The sequence below is a fragment of the Rattus norvegicus genome, chromosome 14 (genome assembly GCF_021556685.1).
Source record: "Rattus norvegicus strain SHRSP/BbbUtx chromosome 14, alternate assembly SHRSP_T2T, whole genome shotgun sequence".
Taxonomy (NCBI): Eukaryota; Metazoa; Chordata; class Mammalia; order Rodentia; family Muridae; genus Rattus; species Rattus norvegicus.
In genome coordinates this window covers 107,806,870-107,826,327 of record NC_141547.1, presented here as the reverse complement: position 1 = coordinate 107,826,327, position 19,458 = coordinate 107,806,870, and the positions used below count along the sequence as shown (strand labels likewise).

General features: G+C 37.1%; 1 protein-coding gene across 4 annotated transcripts in view; it reads right to left on the bottom strand.

Annotated features, from left to right (window-relative positions):
* Window positions 1-19,458, bottom strand: part of Rtn4 (reticulon 4) — a 47,461-nt gene that overhangs the window by 9,220 nt on the left and 18,783 nt on the right. Inside the window, exon 1 of one of the 4 annotated variants that reach the window (XM_087584427.1) lies at window positions 12,577-12,746. Within the exon in view, the coding sequence (XP_087440553.1) occupies window positions 12,577-12,610 (34 nt within the window). The 5' untranslated portion in view covers window positions 12,611-12,746. 4 annotated transcript variants of the gene reach the window in all.

The following is a 19,458-nucleotide window of genomic DNA, read 5'->3' as shown; positions in this document are numbered from 1 at the left end:
AAACAGAGGAGTCCATCTGCCATTAAGAACCAGGGGTCTGGAAAGAGAGCTCAGTGGTTAAGAACACTGGCTGCTCCTCCTGAGGTCCTGTCAATTCCCAGCAACCACATGGTGGCTCACAGCCATCTGTAACAGGATCCAATGTCTTCTGGTGTGTCTGAAGACAGCTGCAGTGTACTCTTTGGAAAAGAAAAAAAAAAAAAAAAAGCCAGGAAACTGGCTGGACTCACACCCTCCATCTTCCTGAAGTCTAATAATGTCAACTTTTCCCCCTTAGGAACGCAAGGAAGGCAGTGAGTGCCATGACACAGACAGCAGTGGCAGCATAATTCCTGTGAAGTCCTGTGCGCTCTAATATAAGCCCAGACTCAAAGCTCTAGAGCTGGGTGACCTAGACTCAAACAGCAGCACAAAATTACTAGCAATGTAACCTCAGGCAAGCGCCAAACCCCTCTACACTTAGGGCCTCATCAATAAACTATATAAAAATAGGAATTGTCTCACTGACATGTGATTCATTAAATAAGGAACATGAATTGAGATTTTCCATCAATAAGATGATGAGATAAAGCACTTGATACAGTCTTAGTATTAAGGCAGGATTGTTATTAGTTGTGTCACTAATATCCCGCACACCCCCCCAAATCACCTTTATTTTCTAGGTGCTCAAGTAGTAAAGACACAGAAAAGGAAAACTTCAACATTATGATTCAGTTATTGACCTAAACTACAATGTCGCACATAAACATGTCACTTTAAAAACCACACAGGGAGAAAAAAAAAGAATTTTAAAACTTAGATGGATGGATAAGGTACTTACTTATGATTCCCTGGAATCTAAGTGGAGAAGAGCAAATGTTAAAGTTGACCTCTGACCTCCTCCACACAAGCATACCCAAATACATACACACAATATTACATTGTAACACCAAAGTAGAACTGAATAATCAGCAGATTTTTCTTTTCTTCCAATTAATATCAAAATACTCATATAAAAATGAGTACTCTCAAAGCACTCAAAGCCATTTACTCATCTGTAGTATCCCTACTGGTAAGAAGATCAAATACATGCACACACACTCACTGTGCCACACTGCTACAGTAAGAACATCTAACAACCGTTAAATCAAAACTGAACTTGCAAAGTGTGTGTGTGTGTGTGTGTGTGTGTGTGTGTGTGTGTGTGTGTGTGTGTGTGTACCAGAGAAAATTCATAGGTTTAACACTCAGTCAAGCTTTATAACTGATCTACAGGTTCTATACTAGTGAACAGAAATAGTAGGAAGAAAAGGCCAAGTTCAGGGCTCCAGAGACCTGCATCCTAGCACTAACCCTGCAACTGTGCAACTTAGGTGAGACTTGAACTGCTCGACTTGACGTAAGTTTTATCTTTAACAAACAAAGGGCGATAAATCTTCCAATTTCTTTTCCCTTTAGAAGTTAACATGATTTATATTACCACAAAGTAAAACATCAGTCCTACACTCAAATTATTATTAGTGGGTCCTAATCAATGAACTTTTACTATTGGCATTAGCCTGTGACTATGCAACTTTAAAACAGATCTCCTTTTAAGATCTATACTTCTGAGTGTAGGAGGCTTAAATGTTTTAAACTGAACCTTCTCAGAAACATTATTATGTGCCAAACATAAACTTCATGAAATCAGTGAGCACTTAATCCTACCATTTTTCAAGCAATTGCACATAATTGTAATTATGAGAAAACCAAAAAATATATGAAAAGCTTTTTACACTTTAGAAGTGGAAGGTGATAGATATGAGACTTCCTGTTGTTAAAGCACCCTGTGCATGGTACCCTGTGAAGGGTCAGCACATTCAAGTTCTTCAGAACAGCGTATATCCGAATGTTTGATGAATAGGCAGAATATAAGCTAAGAGTCATTGCAGATAAAATGAATCACAAAGGCCAAGAACATCTTTGTTCTTAAAAAGATAAAGTATACGGTTCTAGTTAGGGTTTCTATGCTAAGGTGAAACATCATGACCAAAAGCAAGTTGGGGAGGAAAAGGTTTATTTGACTTGCACTTTCACACTATAGATCATCATTGAAGGAAGTCAGAACAGGAACTCAAATAGGACAGGAGCCTGGAAATAGAAGCTGATGTGGAAACCGTGGAGGAGCTGCTGCTTACTGGCATACTCCCCATGGCTTGCTCAGCCTACTTTCTTATAAAACCCAGGGATAGCATCACCCAAATGGTCTGGGTACTCTCCCATGAATCACTAATTAAGAAAGCTCTACAGACAATGTTGTAGAAGCAGTTCCTCAGTTGAGGTTCTCTCCTCTCAGATGACTCTAGCTTTTGTTAAGCTGACATATATAGCAGCATAGATGCCTACATTTACTTACCTACCAATGACAGGGCAGCTAGTACATTTAACAAGAACTCAGAGCAGAAAAGTATAATTAGGTTTTTAAACAGTCACTTTTCATGTGCTCGTGAATGAACTGAGAATGCACATACCACAGCACATGTGTGGAAATCAGGAGATACTTATGGGAGTCAGTTCTTTCTTTATACCATGTGGGTTCCAGGGACTGAATTCAAGATGTCAGACTTGGTGCCAAGCTATCTCGCTTGGTGCCCACTGAGCTATCTCACAGTTCCATCAAGTTTTTGAAAATACCTTTTAAAAGCAGTATGAATTTGATTAAACTAGTATACATATAATGAAACAGTGGTCTGCAAAGAAAGTAAGATGCCTATAATGATACTGGAATACAGAGTATTAAAAGAATCCTGAGAGGGGCTGGAGAGATGGCTTAGTGGTTAAGAGAACTGACTACTCTTCCAGAGGTTCGGGTTCAATTCCCAGCAACCACATGGTAGCTCGCAACCATCTGTAATGGGATCTGATGCTCTCTTCTGGAGTGTCTGAATATACAGCTACAGTGTATTCACATAAATAAAATAAATAAATCTTTTAAAAAAGGGGTGGGGGATCATGAGAACAAGGCCAGTCTTGGGCTACAACAGTGAATTTGAGACCAGTTTGGGATACATATAGCAAGACCCTATCTCTATAAAACAAACAAACCAAACAAAAACATGTCTAACCATGAAGTCTGAAGAAAAAAAAAAACCTACTAAATAATATATTTACTTCTTTAATATTGGGATTATAAGTCTTACCTGTTTCTTTATGCATTTTTTGTGCTATTTGAAACTACCTCATTCTAGTGGCAACCACAATTTATAATCACAAAATACTGCCTTAATCCCTATTTGATACCATTAAAAGACAGTAATTGGAGTGGTACAATAGGATTTCTACTATAAGAACACCACCACGAACTGGGGAAGCAACTCAGTTGATACAGTGCTTGCTGGGTAAGCACAGGATCTAAGTTCAATTCCAAACACAGAAAGGCCAGCACAATGGCAAACACTTGTAATCCTCATGTCAGGAAAGCAGAGAGGTAGATTCTAGGGCTCACTGGCCAAACAGCCTACTCATATGTCAGCTCCAGGCCAAGAAGAGATCCTATCTCTGAACTACCACTCAAGACTGCCTTAGAGCCTCCATATCCACATGCTAGTGTGTACAGGGACATACACACTCATACACATAAAAAAGAATGCTACCTGATAATTTAGTAAATGATCAGATGCAATAAGATCTTGTCAGTACAAGACTTTAAAAAAAATCATACATGAAATACATACTGGAAATCATACATGAAAGAAAGTTCACAGATACCACATGAAAACTCATGACTATCTCAAAGCAAACACCACGAAGGTCAAGTTGAAGTAAGTCCTAGGAGTGCTGTAGTCGAGATGCTCATGAGACCATTCAGGAAGTACAGGCAGGAGGTAAGACACAGTGTTAATCACATACAGGGCAGAATACATTTTCCAAAGCACTGTGACAAGTACTAAAAGATTTTCAATCTCATTTTGTAAAGAGGTTGTCAGTGAAGCTGCAAGGAGGAAAAACACAAATTTCTAGCAAAAAGTTATCTAATTCATACTTGTCAAAAGTACTTTAGTTCCATATACTCTTTATGTTGGTTTTACTTTTTTAAAATTGGGAAGATTAAATTTACCCAAGAACAGTGATTCTTCATGGGAAAAAAAGGAAATAAAAATCCCAAGAGGGCTGGAGATGGCTCAGTGGTTAAGAGCACGGACTGCTCTTCCAGAAGTCGTGAGTTCAATTCCCAGCAACTACTTGGTGGCTCATAGCCATCTGTAATAGGATCTGATGCCCTATTACGGTTTGTCTAAACAGCTACGGTGTACACATAAACAAAATAAATCTTAAAAAAAAAACCAAGAAATATATATCTACAGGCCTCTGATCAGAGACTTATATCATTAGTTAATTTAGAAATTTGTTCAATTCGGATTTCCAAATCAGGCAGACATCAGTAGATAACTACAGATCAACATCCCATATGAATCCAAAACAGTAATTTCACTATAATACTAACAAGTCAAAATCCTGCAATGCATACAGATTACTTCATAGCTTAGTAGGATCTGCTCTGAGAATGCAAGGTTAGTGCAGCATATGAACAACAACCCACACATTCACCGTAAGAACAAAAGAGGAATAAGACACACCACAATAGTTGCAGAAAAAGCATCTGATGAGGTCCAACATTATTTTATGGTTAACAGTCAACAAAACAGCAAGAAAAAAAAATTATCCTCAAACTGATCAAAAATACAATCTACAAAATCACAGTGAACATTCTTCATGGTGCAAGACTGGCATCTTCCCACTTAAAACTAGTAATAAGACAAGGGTAACCTTTCTTTGACACTTCACACCCATAAATGCCCTGGAAATTTATGACCAGAATTTGGGCAATGAATATGACTGGACAAAAAGAAATTAAGGTATTTGTAGCTAATATGATCTTACAATTAGAATTTCCTAAGGAAGCCACAAAACAGCAATTCCCAAGCAAGTCTAGTGTCGCTGTGAATACAACATCATGCAAAGCCAACTGCAGTCTGAACAAACTTTCACAACCACTCTGTTAACATCACAGACAAAGAATATAATTCCTAGGAACATAGCTGAAAACAAACGAAATAAACTGAAAACTTAAGAGTTTAATGACTAAATTAAACAGAAAGATAGCCCAGTCTTGGATGACATATAGCATTCCTCTAATTAGTCCCAAGTGCAAATCCCATCAAAACAAAACCCCAGCTATGTCTCCAACAGAAACTGAGGAGACAGCTGAAAAAAAATCATCTGGATTAACCAAAACAATCCTGGGAAACAATAAGGAAGTTAGAGGGATCACATTTCTCCTCTACAAAATTGCCTACAAAACTTTTAATAACAAGAGGATGTCAAGCTAAAGGCAAGTTGGAGCTATGTGGCAAGACTCTGTCTCAAAGAAAACAAAACATAAGCCAGAACCTATAGTCACACCTATGGTTACACAGGAACATAAATGAAATACAATCAACTTTTACTTTTGTGGTCAGGTGAGTCTGACAACTAATCTATTAAGCCTCTTCAATAATGCTACTGGACAACTGGATGTCCACCAGCAGGAGAATGCCACTGGAGTCCCTAGACTCCCACATTTTATATTACATGAAAGGTTAACTTATGGGGTAGAGAGATGGCTCAGCCATTGATGGTTCCCAAATCTCTTGAACTTCAGTTCCAGAGGATCCGATCCCTTTAGCCTCAGTAGCTATCTGCATTCATGACAAACCGACTACTAAAAATAACAAAACATTGTTTTAAACTAACTCAAAATAGAATAAAAATCTAAAGATAGGAGTTTAAACTATAAAACGCTTTTAGGTGGTTGGCAAGATGGTTCAGTGGGAGCCTGGGGGCACCTGCCACCAAGCTTGATGATAAAGCATTTTATCTCCTAGACCTACATGGTAGAAGGCAAGAACTTAGCCCTATAAGCTGCCTTCTGACCTCTATACACACTCCTACACATACGCACATGAGGGGGAGCTTTTAAAAATAACAATTCTTTTAAAAGAAAAAAGTAGGTGTAGGTTGTCAAGACTTTGTATCTTTTGTTTCTTAAAGTATGGTATTAGCATAAACACAAGAGAAAGCAAACATACTGAGCCTCTTCTAATATAATATTTTATGTTTCAAAGGACATAATGAAGAAGGTGAAGACAATCTACAAAATTGGAGAAAACACAAAGTAAATAAGGGATAAGTAGATAAGGGATGCTAGAGAGAAGGCTCCTTTAGAAACACGCAGTTTGATTTCCACTGCCCCACTGTGACTCATAACAATGTATAACTGAAGCTCAGGGGACCCAGCCCCTCTACCAGCCACTATGGGCACCAGGCAGACACATGACACACACACTTAGGCAGGCAACACACTCACATGCAGGAAATTCTTATCAAAGTATCAGACAAAGGATGTTTTTATAAGGAACTCTTTAACTCTTACATATAAAATGTTCGTGGAACATCCCTTTTAAAGATCCAAGATAAACTGAACAATGATTTCCCCCTTTCAACTATTGGAAACGCATATGGGTTTATGCCAAGCAATTTAAATAAAATACCTATAATTTAGGGGGAAGAATGTATCTCCCTGCAGTTTTATCTTTGTTTTCAAATTTTAAAAATGTAGAACACTTTTTGATTATTCCATATAGTGTACTTTACCTAACTAAAATTGAAATTTAAGGGAGCCCAGTTTTTCTTTCACTGACTCAGTGCAAAGAGCTGCATACATTTGGTAATCACAGGTTGTCATCTGCTGTAGCTAAAAATAGTGCTAGACCAAATGCCTTACATGCACAAGTCATCCTGTTACATTTTCCTTAAATGAAATACGCATTTAAGTTAGCCTGAAGTCAGGTTTCGATTTTAAAGCTGTATTTAAAAACAACTTTAAAAAAAAATAATAAAGAATAGTGAGTTCCTACTATTCACTACATTTGACTTACTAATAATTAAAACCATGACTTATTTAGGTCATAAATCTTTCAATACAAACAGGGCTGACAAACTGATACAGTGGGTAAAAAGGCACAAGTTGGATGACCTGAGTCTGATACCTGGGACCCATAGGACCCATGGATGTCATCCTCCGATCTTCATATACACGGCAACATGGGGAGCCCACACACTTACACACATAAAAATTTTTCAATGTGGGGATAGGGGGCATCAATACAAAAATGGAATAGAAAATATCCCTAACTTCACATTTCCAATTTCTCTAAACCATGGTGTAGTTTTCCATTCATAGCAAAAGCTATAGATTTAATACCATTTTAAGTTAAAGTTAAGTATTTTTAATATGTATCTATCTACGTACTCCTAAACACGCCTTGCACAAAACATGACAACTTTTAGTTATAAAAATTAGTTATAAAGGTCTGCATACGTGGAGTACATGCATGTTCCTCATATTTTTTACAGAAAAATCTCAATCTTGCAAAGTCTGTTGTCTGAAAGGAGACATTCCCAAATTTGTTTCAATATTCTCACTTTCAGGTATGCAAGGCTCTGTTAATGCTTCATGGCTTTTCATATTTGAGTTGGTTTACATTTATACAAAATAAACAAGGTGGTGGTGCTACATATAAGAAAAGCCAACACGTTATTATTTTAGTGCCTATCACACCTCTCACAAACATACGAAGTAAATGTAAAAGCCATTAAACAGATCACACACACACACACACACACACACACACACACACAGCACCTTATATACACAGTTTAAGTCAACCTTGGCTATAATAAAGCACAGACGAATAATTTGGTCTCAGAACATAGCTCCAAGAATTCAAACAACACTGGCAAAATTAAATTCAACACCCGTAAGCCCAAATTCTACCAACAGAGATGAGATTAAGTTAAAAAAAAAAAAAGTAAAGAGAATTCTATTCACTGTTTAAACATTCTTCCTACAGTAAAGTATGTAATCCAGTCCTTAAGAGAAAGGATACCAGACTCAGTAGAAGTCGCAGGAGATTTAATCTTTTAACAGTACTAAGCTACTAACCACACCTACCTTTTCCCACAGTAGATATAATAAGACTATTGCTCTTTTTTTCTTAAGAGTGAGAACCAGGCGCTGGAGAGATGGCTCAGTGGTTGAGAGCACTGACTGCTCTTCCAGAGGTCCTGAGTTCAATTCCCAGCAACCACATGGTGGCTCACAGCCATGTGTAATGAGATCTGATGCTTTCTTCTGGTGTGTCTGAAGACAGCTACAGTATACTTATATATAATAAAGAAATCTTTAAAACACACACACACACACACACACACACACACACACACAAAAGCCATTCTCTATTTTCTACAATGCAGTCCCGCTACTTACAAAAAAAAAAAAAGAAAAATCTAGAAAAAGACAATGAATGAATGACCAAGTTTAAGTGAGCTTTAGCTCAATTTAGAATTAAAAACAGGTATTTTCCTAAGATTAGCAGTTCTTAAAATTGGTTAATGACAAACTCAGCCTAACTCCTCCCTAGGCTCAAGGGAAGGCTAGCATTTCAGGCACCTGGGCAGGCCCTTTGCTCCTCCCCGCTTAGCAGTAGCACATACACCTACACCTCATCCACTTCAAGCTTTCACAGAAGTTGAAATGACTTCCAGACAAGACTAGGAAGCCCTATACGAGTTCACAAGGGAAGACTGCAAGAGTCTTGAAGCATAATCAAACTGAATTTTAATGCTACTGAAACTTCTCACGAAGGTCATCTAAAGCAGTTGAACTTCCCAATCTACAAAAGCACTAGTAAAAATAGGCAATATTACACTTTCTCCTAAAATCTGACAGTCTGTAATCACTTTTTCTTCATCCTAAACAGCTTCTCTACAACCAGTCTTCTCTTGGTGAAACCACGCCCTCCTGCTCCTTCTACTGCTGTTAGAGCTAACTTCTCCTGGTACTCCACTAATGCAGGCTCGGAGCTACTGGCTTTGCTTCCCTATCTTTAGCTTTTGAAGAAGATACCCTCACTTTGCATTTGTTGTATATTCTTTATCATTGCTTGGCATTTCCATCACTTCAAAGTGTCTGGAACTCAATTTGGCCTTCAAAATGAAATCTGATGCTAAGCACAGTTGTTCATTGCGATTGTGACTTCATATAGTCCTGCAACCTATGAGAAGTATCAAATATTTCTTCACTTATTGTTCTTAAATCTGTTACTTCCTTTTCATTCCCACTTCAGATGAGGAGGTTCTGGGTGTTCTTTTGTAAAAACCGGGCATAACTACAGCCATCCCAAACTCAGGCTTTTCTCCTCCAGCTTATACTACACCACAGATGGCCTTCTGAACCAGTCATCAGTTATTACTACTTACTTAAAACATCAAACCAACACAACCTGGCCCAGAACATCTTGTCATAAAACCCCAGAGAACCTCAAAACTGGAACCCTATAAAAACTTAGAGGAAGTTTCTTACCTAGTCAAAATCAAAGCATATTAGAACTGAAGTGTGAGCCCCTAGATTGTTTTCCAAATCTGCCCAGTAATAAAATGATGACACCAGATTGCCAGACCCTATAAACTTGCTTTGATAGAATCACAGGAATCATTTTTTTTTTTTTTTGTGAACCACAGAGAAGCTTCAGGAAATCTGACCTAGACCTTCTAACCTTCTGTCATCTTTGATCCTACAAATCTATCTTTCCACTATTATCCTATACAATCTACTCTATCCAAAATATTCTAGTCACTGTCTTGGTCCTATCTTCTTAGTGCTTACAAAGCAGGTGTGATTAGAAAGGAAGGAAAAACTACAGGGATGGGAAGAGAACAGAGCCCAACAGAGCCGCTCACCTGGTGAAGCCTCTTACCAACTAAGAATCAAGAATTCCAACAAAATTAACATTTGCAAATTCTTAGGAATCTCAACGGAAGTCCAGCTTACAAACAAAAGGGCATGTCCTAGTTCCTGGTGCAACCCTAAACTCCTGAGTTTATCTTATTAGGTTTGAGCCCATCCAAGGAACTATGAGTTCTATAATCTCATGTACAGAAAAAGTTTCTGAGCAATCCTTTGAAATGTACCTTGAGAGCCACAAAAATGCTATGCTGCTGCTAATTCCAATTCTTTGAGAACTGTGAGCACAGTATATTATATTTTCTTCCCAGGCACCTCTTTGTCTTTAATCTTTTCTTCCTACCGTATGGTCTAAATTTCTTTCCTGTACTGTCTGAAAAAGAACCTGCGGGCTGACCTGGGTTACAGTGTGGAGTTGTCTCTCTCTGCTGCTGACATCACTCTTCCATCACTCTCCCATCACTCTCCCATCACTCTCCCATCACTCTTCCATCACTCTTCCATCAGTCTTCCATCACTCCTCCGTCACTCCTCCATCACTCTTCCATCACTCTTCCATCACTCCTCCATCACTCTCCCATCACTCTTCCATCACTCCTCCATCACTCTTCCATCACTCCTCCATCACTCTCCCATCACTCCTCCATCACTCTTCCATCACTCTTCCATCAGTCTTCCATCACTCTTCCATCAGTCTTCCATCACTCCTCCATCACTCCTCCATCACTCCTCCATCACTCTTCCATCACTCTTCCATCAGTCTTCCATCACTCTTCCATCAGTCTTCCATCACTCCTCCATCACTCCTCCATCACTCTTCCATCACTCCTCCATCACTCTCCCACACACCTGACCTGACTCACAAGTCTTCCTTCCTTCCTTCATCTTCATCTAACTTTTCCATAGAACCTCAATAATGAAATATTATAGATTTCATTTGTCAACATATTCTGCCAATAAACAGAAAATAGTAAGACTGTAACAATACCAATTATAATACTGTTCTTTACCAAAACGACTAGATATCTAATAAGCAAAAACATTTAAAACTTCACCAAAACAAAAGCAAAGCCAAACACGAAATCAGAATTCTATTTGTTACTGGTGACAGATTTGGGAAGGGAGTCTGGGAGGACAATGCAGGTCTGGGGGACCAGGCCTGAGTCTATTATTTTAAGTTTACCCAGACACCTCAGGATAGGTTCCTTCTTCTAGGTTCCTCACTTTTTCAAAGTAAGGAAAAACTCATTCACCTCAAGCATCTCAGTGATTTCCAATTTAAATCTTACTATATATGATCTTTAGCATTAGCAGCTGATACAGAAAAACACTAAAATATAACAACACCTAGATATGGAAAAAAATAAAGTTGGTCTGACTTACTGAAACAAGCACTAAAAACAAAAGGCACTAAAAAGTATCAGCCGACCAGATTTACAAACAAATAAAGCAAGGCTCAGCAGAGAGATTCAAGAGTGATTCTCAGTTTGTTTAAGAGCCTTTAATAGTTAAATCTCTGATAAAAGGTAGATTCTACTGCATCTTAATCTCTTGTCTTTATATCCCTGCATTATCTTAGTAAGAGCTTAATATTTTAATACTAGACAATTGAAGTTGTTCACACTAAGACTTGAAAGTTGCAGAATGGGCCTACTGTGGCTTTTCACCCACTTTATTATATTTATATTTGGTAAGTATCTTTCTACTTACCAAAAACTAGCATATTGATTCACTTCACCTTTAACATTTAGGACTAAGCTAAAGAAAAGGCCTTTTTATAATAAAGCTCACAGCTTTTCCCCTTTATGTTCAATAAAAGATCTTTAACAAAGACTCATTTGAATTCAATGTTAAACTTACCTTTCCCCTACATTTTTCTTGGTTGGTTTTGGTTTTGTTTTTAAAGCAGGTCATTGCTGCAGAAATGCTTTTAGCATTATCCCTGTGTTAATAACAAAAGAATAGCCAGGAAAACAAAACCAAACCCTTTGAGTGATATGCTTATTTGGGCCACTTAAGAACAAGTCTAACAATTTTTAAGACAACTTATTCAGATACATGACTCGTTGCTGTTCTCTTTCTCTCTCATATTAAATAGCAGTTGTCAAGCAACATAATAAAATGCTGTTAAAATAATTCAAGTCGATATTTTACTACTACTTTGCAGGTTTAAATTCTTACACAATGAGCCACAGAGACTTTAAAGGATCTGAATTTTCAAGAGGAGGAAGGGGATCAAGATCACTGATTGGTTATTATAAGGACAAAGGTTAGTACTTTAAATTTAGATATGCATTTAAAACTATGAAATACAGAAAAGTTAAAATAAGAACTTCAAAGATTCCCATTTGATTTTCAAAGATAGCAATGCAACTCTGCTACCTACAAATCTATGGACAAATTTCAGGCACACCAGCTGAGATTTATTTAAAATCGTCATGAAATGCCATCAGACTACAGAGATGGTTATACATTCTTCACACCAAAGCGGCCAACAAATGAGAGAGATGTTAATCCTATACCAATTTCAACACACAAGATTAGAAAGAAACACAACAGACAGGTCTAAAATGACTAAACCGAACACCACTGAAACAGAATATGACATCTTTTCTGTACACAACCGACTGTAAAAACACCGGAGGCAGCTGTTTTGCTTTAATCTTAAGCATTTCATGCTCACAGGCTTCACCTTCAATCCTAAGTATATCTAAACTGCAAAGCTTACCCACGAACTCTTAGTGGTTACATAAAAGAACGAGTGAAAGACATACCCTTGTCCTTCCAATGTTTCTTCTGTCCGTCCATTTCTTGCCACGATCTGCCCTCCAGCAGCAATTACAAATTATGCATACCAACAGAAACGCTGTAAACTGCAAAATTCTCCCTGAGACATGAAACACCCGCTTCCCCAGACTAAGCCTGCAGTCCCTGCTGCACAACTGCAGCAGGGCTGGAGTCACCTGATGTCTTCGGGGTGTGGAGCAAGCTGACGCAGTACAATCTGTAACTAGGCTACTAATACTCAGACATTAATGCTTTCCTTCTATCTGATTATTGTCCTATCCGTTTGCTTGCTGTGCATGCCAAATGGAGCTGCCTTTGCAGGGAAGGGGACAGCTACCAAAAAAAACCAAAACCAAAAAACCAGCTACCAAAGAAAGGGAAAGACTTCCAACAGAGCCAACCACTAAATATACCTAAACACACAGACTGAATCTGCACCAGACTTCTCTTTTCTTTCTCGAGGGACAGTTCAATTGTGCTTCTGTGTTTTCAGTTTCACTTGAAACTCTAAAATCAACAGTTAACCCACAAGACAGAAATGGACTAATCCAAATGGGTTAATAACTTCAGTTTCAAGGTTGCAAACTTCCCTTTTTTTTCTGGATTTACTGAGCTTAAAGCGATCATACTTTGTATCCTGGAAAGTATGATCGGGAAAAAAAAAATCAATGTATTTATGTTTATTAAATTAATTATTTCAGTGGAGAAATTTTCAGTTTCAGTCACCTAAGCTTTTTTTTTCTTTACATTTCTAAAAATCTAGATTCCTCCAAATATATTTATCACCTGCTCCAATTCAATCTTTTAGTAAATACTCAACTACCTACCACTGCAATAGATCTTTGGCTGGGGGAGAAATAGTCAGGTGCTAATAACTATATCATTTGCCCCATGAAAACGGCATAATTTAATAACCATAAACAAATGGTTACAGAATTTCTCATTTTTCAAGTTTATTAAACTTGCAGTCAGTCATTCCAGTGTAGACTGTCTTTCTAATGTTCTACAACTGTTTTTACCTGATGCTAAATTTGCCTAAGCAGAAAAGGAAATGCATAGTGGCAATTCAATCAGCTAAACTATTTTTAAATACATGTGGCATACTAAGATACAATGTATATAATCAATGCATAGAAGTGCATGCATCTCATGTCTGTAACCACACTGAAACGGGGACATTATTCTGAAATTTGCTGTGTGTGGACTGCAAAACCTTGAGAAATCCTTAAGTGTTCAGAATGCCAATTATTCATTTTCTATGTCTCTCTTGCTTAATTATAAATAAAAGCAATTTTAAAAGAATTTTAAAGTATTTTCAGTTCAAGAACTAATATTTAACTTTACTTGCTTGAGACCTTGGATGATATAATTGTTTTGAGAACACTGTCTCCACCATATTACATCAAGGATGAAAATGTGTGACCGCTTCACATAACAGTTTAACATACAAAACTGTTCAGTAAATACAGAATACTTCCATGCCAATATTTTTAAGCTCTTTCAAACTGACAAGGACGGGGAAGCGTAGCTAACTTGTAAAGTGTATGCCTAGCAGGCTCAAGGCATGGGTTCTAATCTGAGCTCCACTAGAACAAAATCAGAAGACAGTAAATAGTTACCTTCAAGTTACATATTTTCTAAGATCAAAGTATTCAGCATATATGTAACTTACATATTTATAATACTTGACTTGTATGCTGTTTTAAGGCGCCAAGAATGTGTGTGTAATAATCCACTCACATGAATGTTAAGTGTACTTTTCATACTCTAAGCTTATATCTAAGAAAGCAAATTGTAAGCCTTTAAATTCAGAAGTTTTTCAACCTTCAGAATGATACTTAGTTCTTTAGGTTTAGTTATTACAATTTAAGCTAAGTACAGAGAAAACTACCTTTTATGGGTACCCGCTGACATTTTCACCCACTTTTTTCTCAGTGTTTTAAAACTGCAGTTTTTAAGTTATTTTTTAATCTGAAAAGCAAACCAGCAAAGCTTATGAGTACATAACTTATGGGTCATATTTTTTTCATCAAACTTCATCTAAATTAATTTAAATACCAATCTTTTTTTTTCTTTTTCTTTTTTCTTTTTTTCAGAGCTGGGGACCGAACCCAGGCAAGCGCTCTACCACTGAGCTAAAAATCCCCAACCCCAATACCAATCTTTAAAAATACAATTCTTTCAAGGCTAGTCCTCAAATAATACACATGCAACCTAACTTGCAGCACAATGCTCGGTTATTTGGTGTAGTAGTCTATTCTCTCTTTTAAAAGTATAGGATGCCAAAGGAAGAGTCACAGATCAATCAAGTTTCCATACATAATGCTTAAAAAATAAAACCAAAGACTTACAAGGTCTCTCCAATTCACTTCTGAAGAGTACAATGCTCTAAAATTACCTTTCAATCTCTCTCTTCCTTACTCAAAACACTATGTTTTTTTACAATGCATGGTTAACTAATAAAAATATTATTAAATAAGTTCCTAATTAAAAAAAATCTCTGCAAGTGTTCATAAAAAACAAAACAAAGTAGCATGTGTGAGTATTTTTTTTAAATAAAGCTTACATCTATTTGGAAGGATTTAAGCACAAGAGAACTGTCTCAAAGCAAATGTGAAAGCCCAGAATGATACAGACCTTTAAACCAGCATTGGGAAAGCAGTCAGATAGCATTCTGAGTTCAAAGTCAGCTAACACTATATAAAAAGCTATGTAATTTTTGTTTCAAAAAAGAAAGAAAAAAAAACCCCTGATAGTTAAGTCCCCGTGTCCCCCGCCTCTCTCAAGCTCCATTCCTCCCTCTCCTTTCTTTTACTTTTAATGCCAGCAAAACTTTTGATTTGTTTTGCTTTTTCCTTCCTTTTTGTTTCTATACAATGTTTAAAGGCACAGGGAAATTTAAAAAAGAAAGAAAAGAAAGCAACATTTACTTTGCTTGTATACTGTTTTGAGAAGTTACAATTTCTATGTCTACTAACATTGGAATCTTTCATTAATATGAAACAGTGATAGCTACATAACAGTCTTGAAACTAATTTTAGAATTCTAAGCACAAAGAGGTACAAAACTAGATGTTTTACTACTAAAAGACTTTAACAACCATAAACCCCACACCATATGCTGTAATCTAATGCCCTCTATGGACTAAAAGTCAGTACTACGACAATGGTAAACTCAATATTCAAAAATGGAAAAGGATTTGAAATCTAGAAAATGAATTAACATTCAAAATTACAAAAAAAAGACTGAGCATTTTCAAAGCCTCTTAACATCACACGGCAATTTCAATATGTGAATATTAAAATCCAAGGAAGCTGAAAATGTTTCTCTAGCACCAGGAGGCTAGATCAGAATATGATGGGAACAAATACAACTTCGAGAATCCAGACAATCATAAAAAAAAAAAATCAGAATTAAAAGTAAAAATAAAACGAGTATTTAAAAAAAAAAAAACAGGTTTTCCTTTGTGAAGTCAAACCGTCCACTGACATACCTCATTGAATATGAGAGCAGGTGAGTGCGCCTACACACACACACAGACAGACACATACAGACACAGACACACACAGACACACAGACACACACACACACACACACAGTTAATGTTAAAGACCCAAAGTATTTCTAAACTTACAATTTAAAAGTTAAGTCATTAGGCCTTTTACTTTAACGCGAACACATTAAGGAAATAAGTTTTGGGAATCTTCGGGGTCATTTCAGAATGCTTATAGCATAACTCAAGTATTTAATTCTGTACAAAAATGTCAAAATTCAAAATAGTTTATAAATTCATTTTTAAAATCACTGGCAAGTGTGAAATTTTGTGACCAACCACATTTATTCAGTGTGATTAATTTCAAATATTCCATATGAATGGTTATCTATTACCAACACTAGATGGCACCAACACCCTAGTCTGCATTTGATTGCCTAAAGGATAATTGGGAAGGTAGGAAAGGTATTGTCAATCACTGAAACAGTTGAATAGAATAGTTGCCTGGCACGAGAAGGCTAGATCATAATTTGATGGGAATAACTACAAAAATTCAGACAACCATAAATAAATCAGTACTAAGAATAAAATGATGAGTAGTTAAAAGAAACAGGCTTTCCTTTGTAAAAAGTCAAACTGTCGGGCTGGGGATTTAGCTCAGTGGTAGAGCGCTTATCTAGGAAGCACAAGGCCCTGGGTTCGGTCCCCAGCTCCGAAAAAAAGAACCAAAAAAAAAAAAAAAAAAAAAAAAAAAAGTCAAACTGTCCACTGACATGTAGCATAAAAATCTTAGGAAACAGAAGATTTTGCATCCTGCAACATAAAAATAAGATCATAAAAATGAACAAAGGTTGAACAAGTAATTCATAAAAACTAAAGCACAAATGACCAATAAATGTTTGAAATCCTAGCTTTGGTAGTAATACACAGGAAGTTAATAAAAGGAATATAAATAAGAAAAGAAGTAGTCAGAGAAAAAAAACCCTATTTTCAGATCTTCCAATTCTATATATCAGAGACCCTCAGGTCTCCACAAGAAGGCTTATAATCTGATAAACACCTTCTACAAAATGGTTAGGATTCAAAGTTAGCACTAAAAAGAAAAAAGACACCAATAGACTGTCTATATACCATCAAAGGACACACTGAACAAGAAACAAGTGGAGCCAGGACCGGTGAAGAGCACTTAATCCCAGCACTTTAAAACCCTTGGAACAAACCTAACAAAGAAAGTTAAAAACCTCTACCATGAAAACCTTTAAGACACTAAAAATAAAACTGAAGCAGTGGGGCTGGAGAGACGGCTGAATGACTAACACTTGGATCACAATGCTGTTTCCAGAATCAACGTGATAGCTGACAACCATCTTTAACTCCAGTTCCAGGACATTCAATCCACTCTGACCTCCCGGGCACCAGGTACTCATCTGATGCATACATACAGGCAATACAGGCAAACACTCATACACATAAAACCAATCTGAAGAAACCCAAGTAGTTGGGCAGACCTGTGGAGGATTTTCTTGATTTGATCATTTGAGATGGGAAGACTCACCTTAAACCTGGATTATTTGACGGTGGAAAGAAGATCCAACCTAAATCTTGACCAGCCCACATAAAAAGGACATCAAGAAGGAAGCTTTTGTTTTTTGCCTACTTATCCTCAGTCTTCCTGGCAAGATCATCTATCCCATGAAAGGCACTCCTCTGCTGGTGTTAGAATCTACTTCTGTGAAGTTCCAACATAGACTCAAGACCAGTGGTTCTAAAGGAATTATCTAGAACCCTTGCACAAGACAGAAATAGCTATGACTTTCAGTCTTATAATCAGATCCTTGACCTTTCTTTCAAGATATAGCCATTGTTGGACCACAGTCTGTAAAGCTACTCTTACAAAACACTCTCACACACACACTCCCCCCCCCTCTCTCTGTGTCTGCCAGTTTTTTGGTCTCCCCAACTCTCAAAAGAAATATAGTATAGTATTTCAACCATGCCAAAGCAATTAGAAGTACCTGCTTTTAATAGATGCTTATTTTAATTAGGAAAATTATCAAGCAGAAAAATCTTATCTAATTCCATTCCTTTTACAGAAAAGGAAGTCAACATCTAGATAGATTGTGAGAAAGACTAAAATTCAAGTCATTCAAATTATACAAACACTTCCTGTGAACTTTATGGACTATACACATTTGTTGTTTTGTTTTCTCCAAGACAGGGTTTCCAGGTTTGGCTGTCCTGGAACTCACAATGTAGACCATTGTTACATGCAAATTATACTCTATTCCCCCAGTGAGAATGGACATAGCAGCTAATGCTAATTTAAAAACGACTGAACCAGCTGGGCAGTAGTAGTGCAACCTAGCACCCAGGAGTTGGAGAAAGGTGGATTTCTGAAAATTTGAGGATAGCTTGGTCTACAGAGCAAGTTCCAGGACAGCCAGGGCTACATAGAGAAACTCTGTCTCAAAAAAAAAACCAAAAAGACATGGGAATGCTAATTATTTGATCACTGCATAGTTATCAAATTATCTCATCGTACCCTAAACATATATGTAGATTTTTTAGTTAAAAACAATTATCATTCAATTTAGAGTTTTTAAAAATGGGCAGGAATGATGGCTCAGAAGATAAAGCACCTTCCACACAAGCACAAGAACCAGATTGCATCTTAGAACTACAAAAAGCCAGGTGGGCACAGTGACCCACCTGTAATACCAGCACATGGGAAGCGGAGATAGGGTCCCTAGAACAGACTAGCTAGCCATCCGTAAGATTTGCCTCAATTTAAGTGGTTGCAGATGATTCCCAATATCAACCTCAGGGGCACACACATACTCTGTCTCTTTCTCCACACACATTAAGAGAAAAGGGTTGAGCTTAAGTCATAAATGATTTTTCTTGAAGATATTGTTTCCTCCTTAAAAATCAGCACCAACTCATTCTTCAGCATTTTCATCTAGCCTCCAAAGGCACTGCTGCTCTTTAATCCTTTTAATTCCAAACTAGGAGGCTACAGACATTAGGTTTCCCTAAGAACATATGAAAATCAGACTTTTGGGAGATAGTGTGAAGGTGGAAGGTGATTTCACAGGTATTTCAATACTGCTCACATGCCTACTTCTCCTTAGCCTTATCTCACTGCACTGTCATGCGGCTCTGTGCTTCACTGCATGCCTAGTTTCCCCTACGGCATTAACTTGCAGCTTGAAATCTCCTATTGATTCTGAGCCATCTCTTCCAAGCCTTCATTTTTATTTTATTTTTTTTACAAAGCATTACTTCTTTCACCTCCCTTTCATTAAAACCTGGCTCTTCCTTGCATTGCTTTCTCTGTGGTGATTCTAAAAAAAAAAAAAAAAAAAAAAAAAAAAAA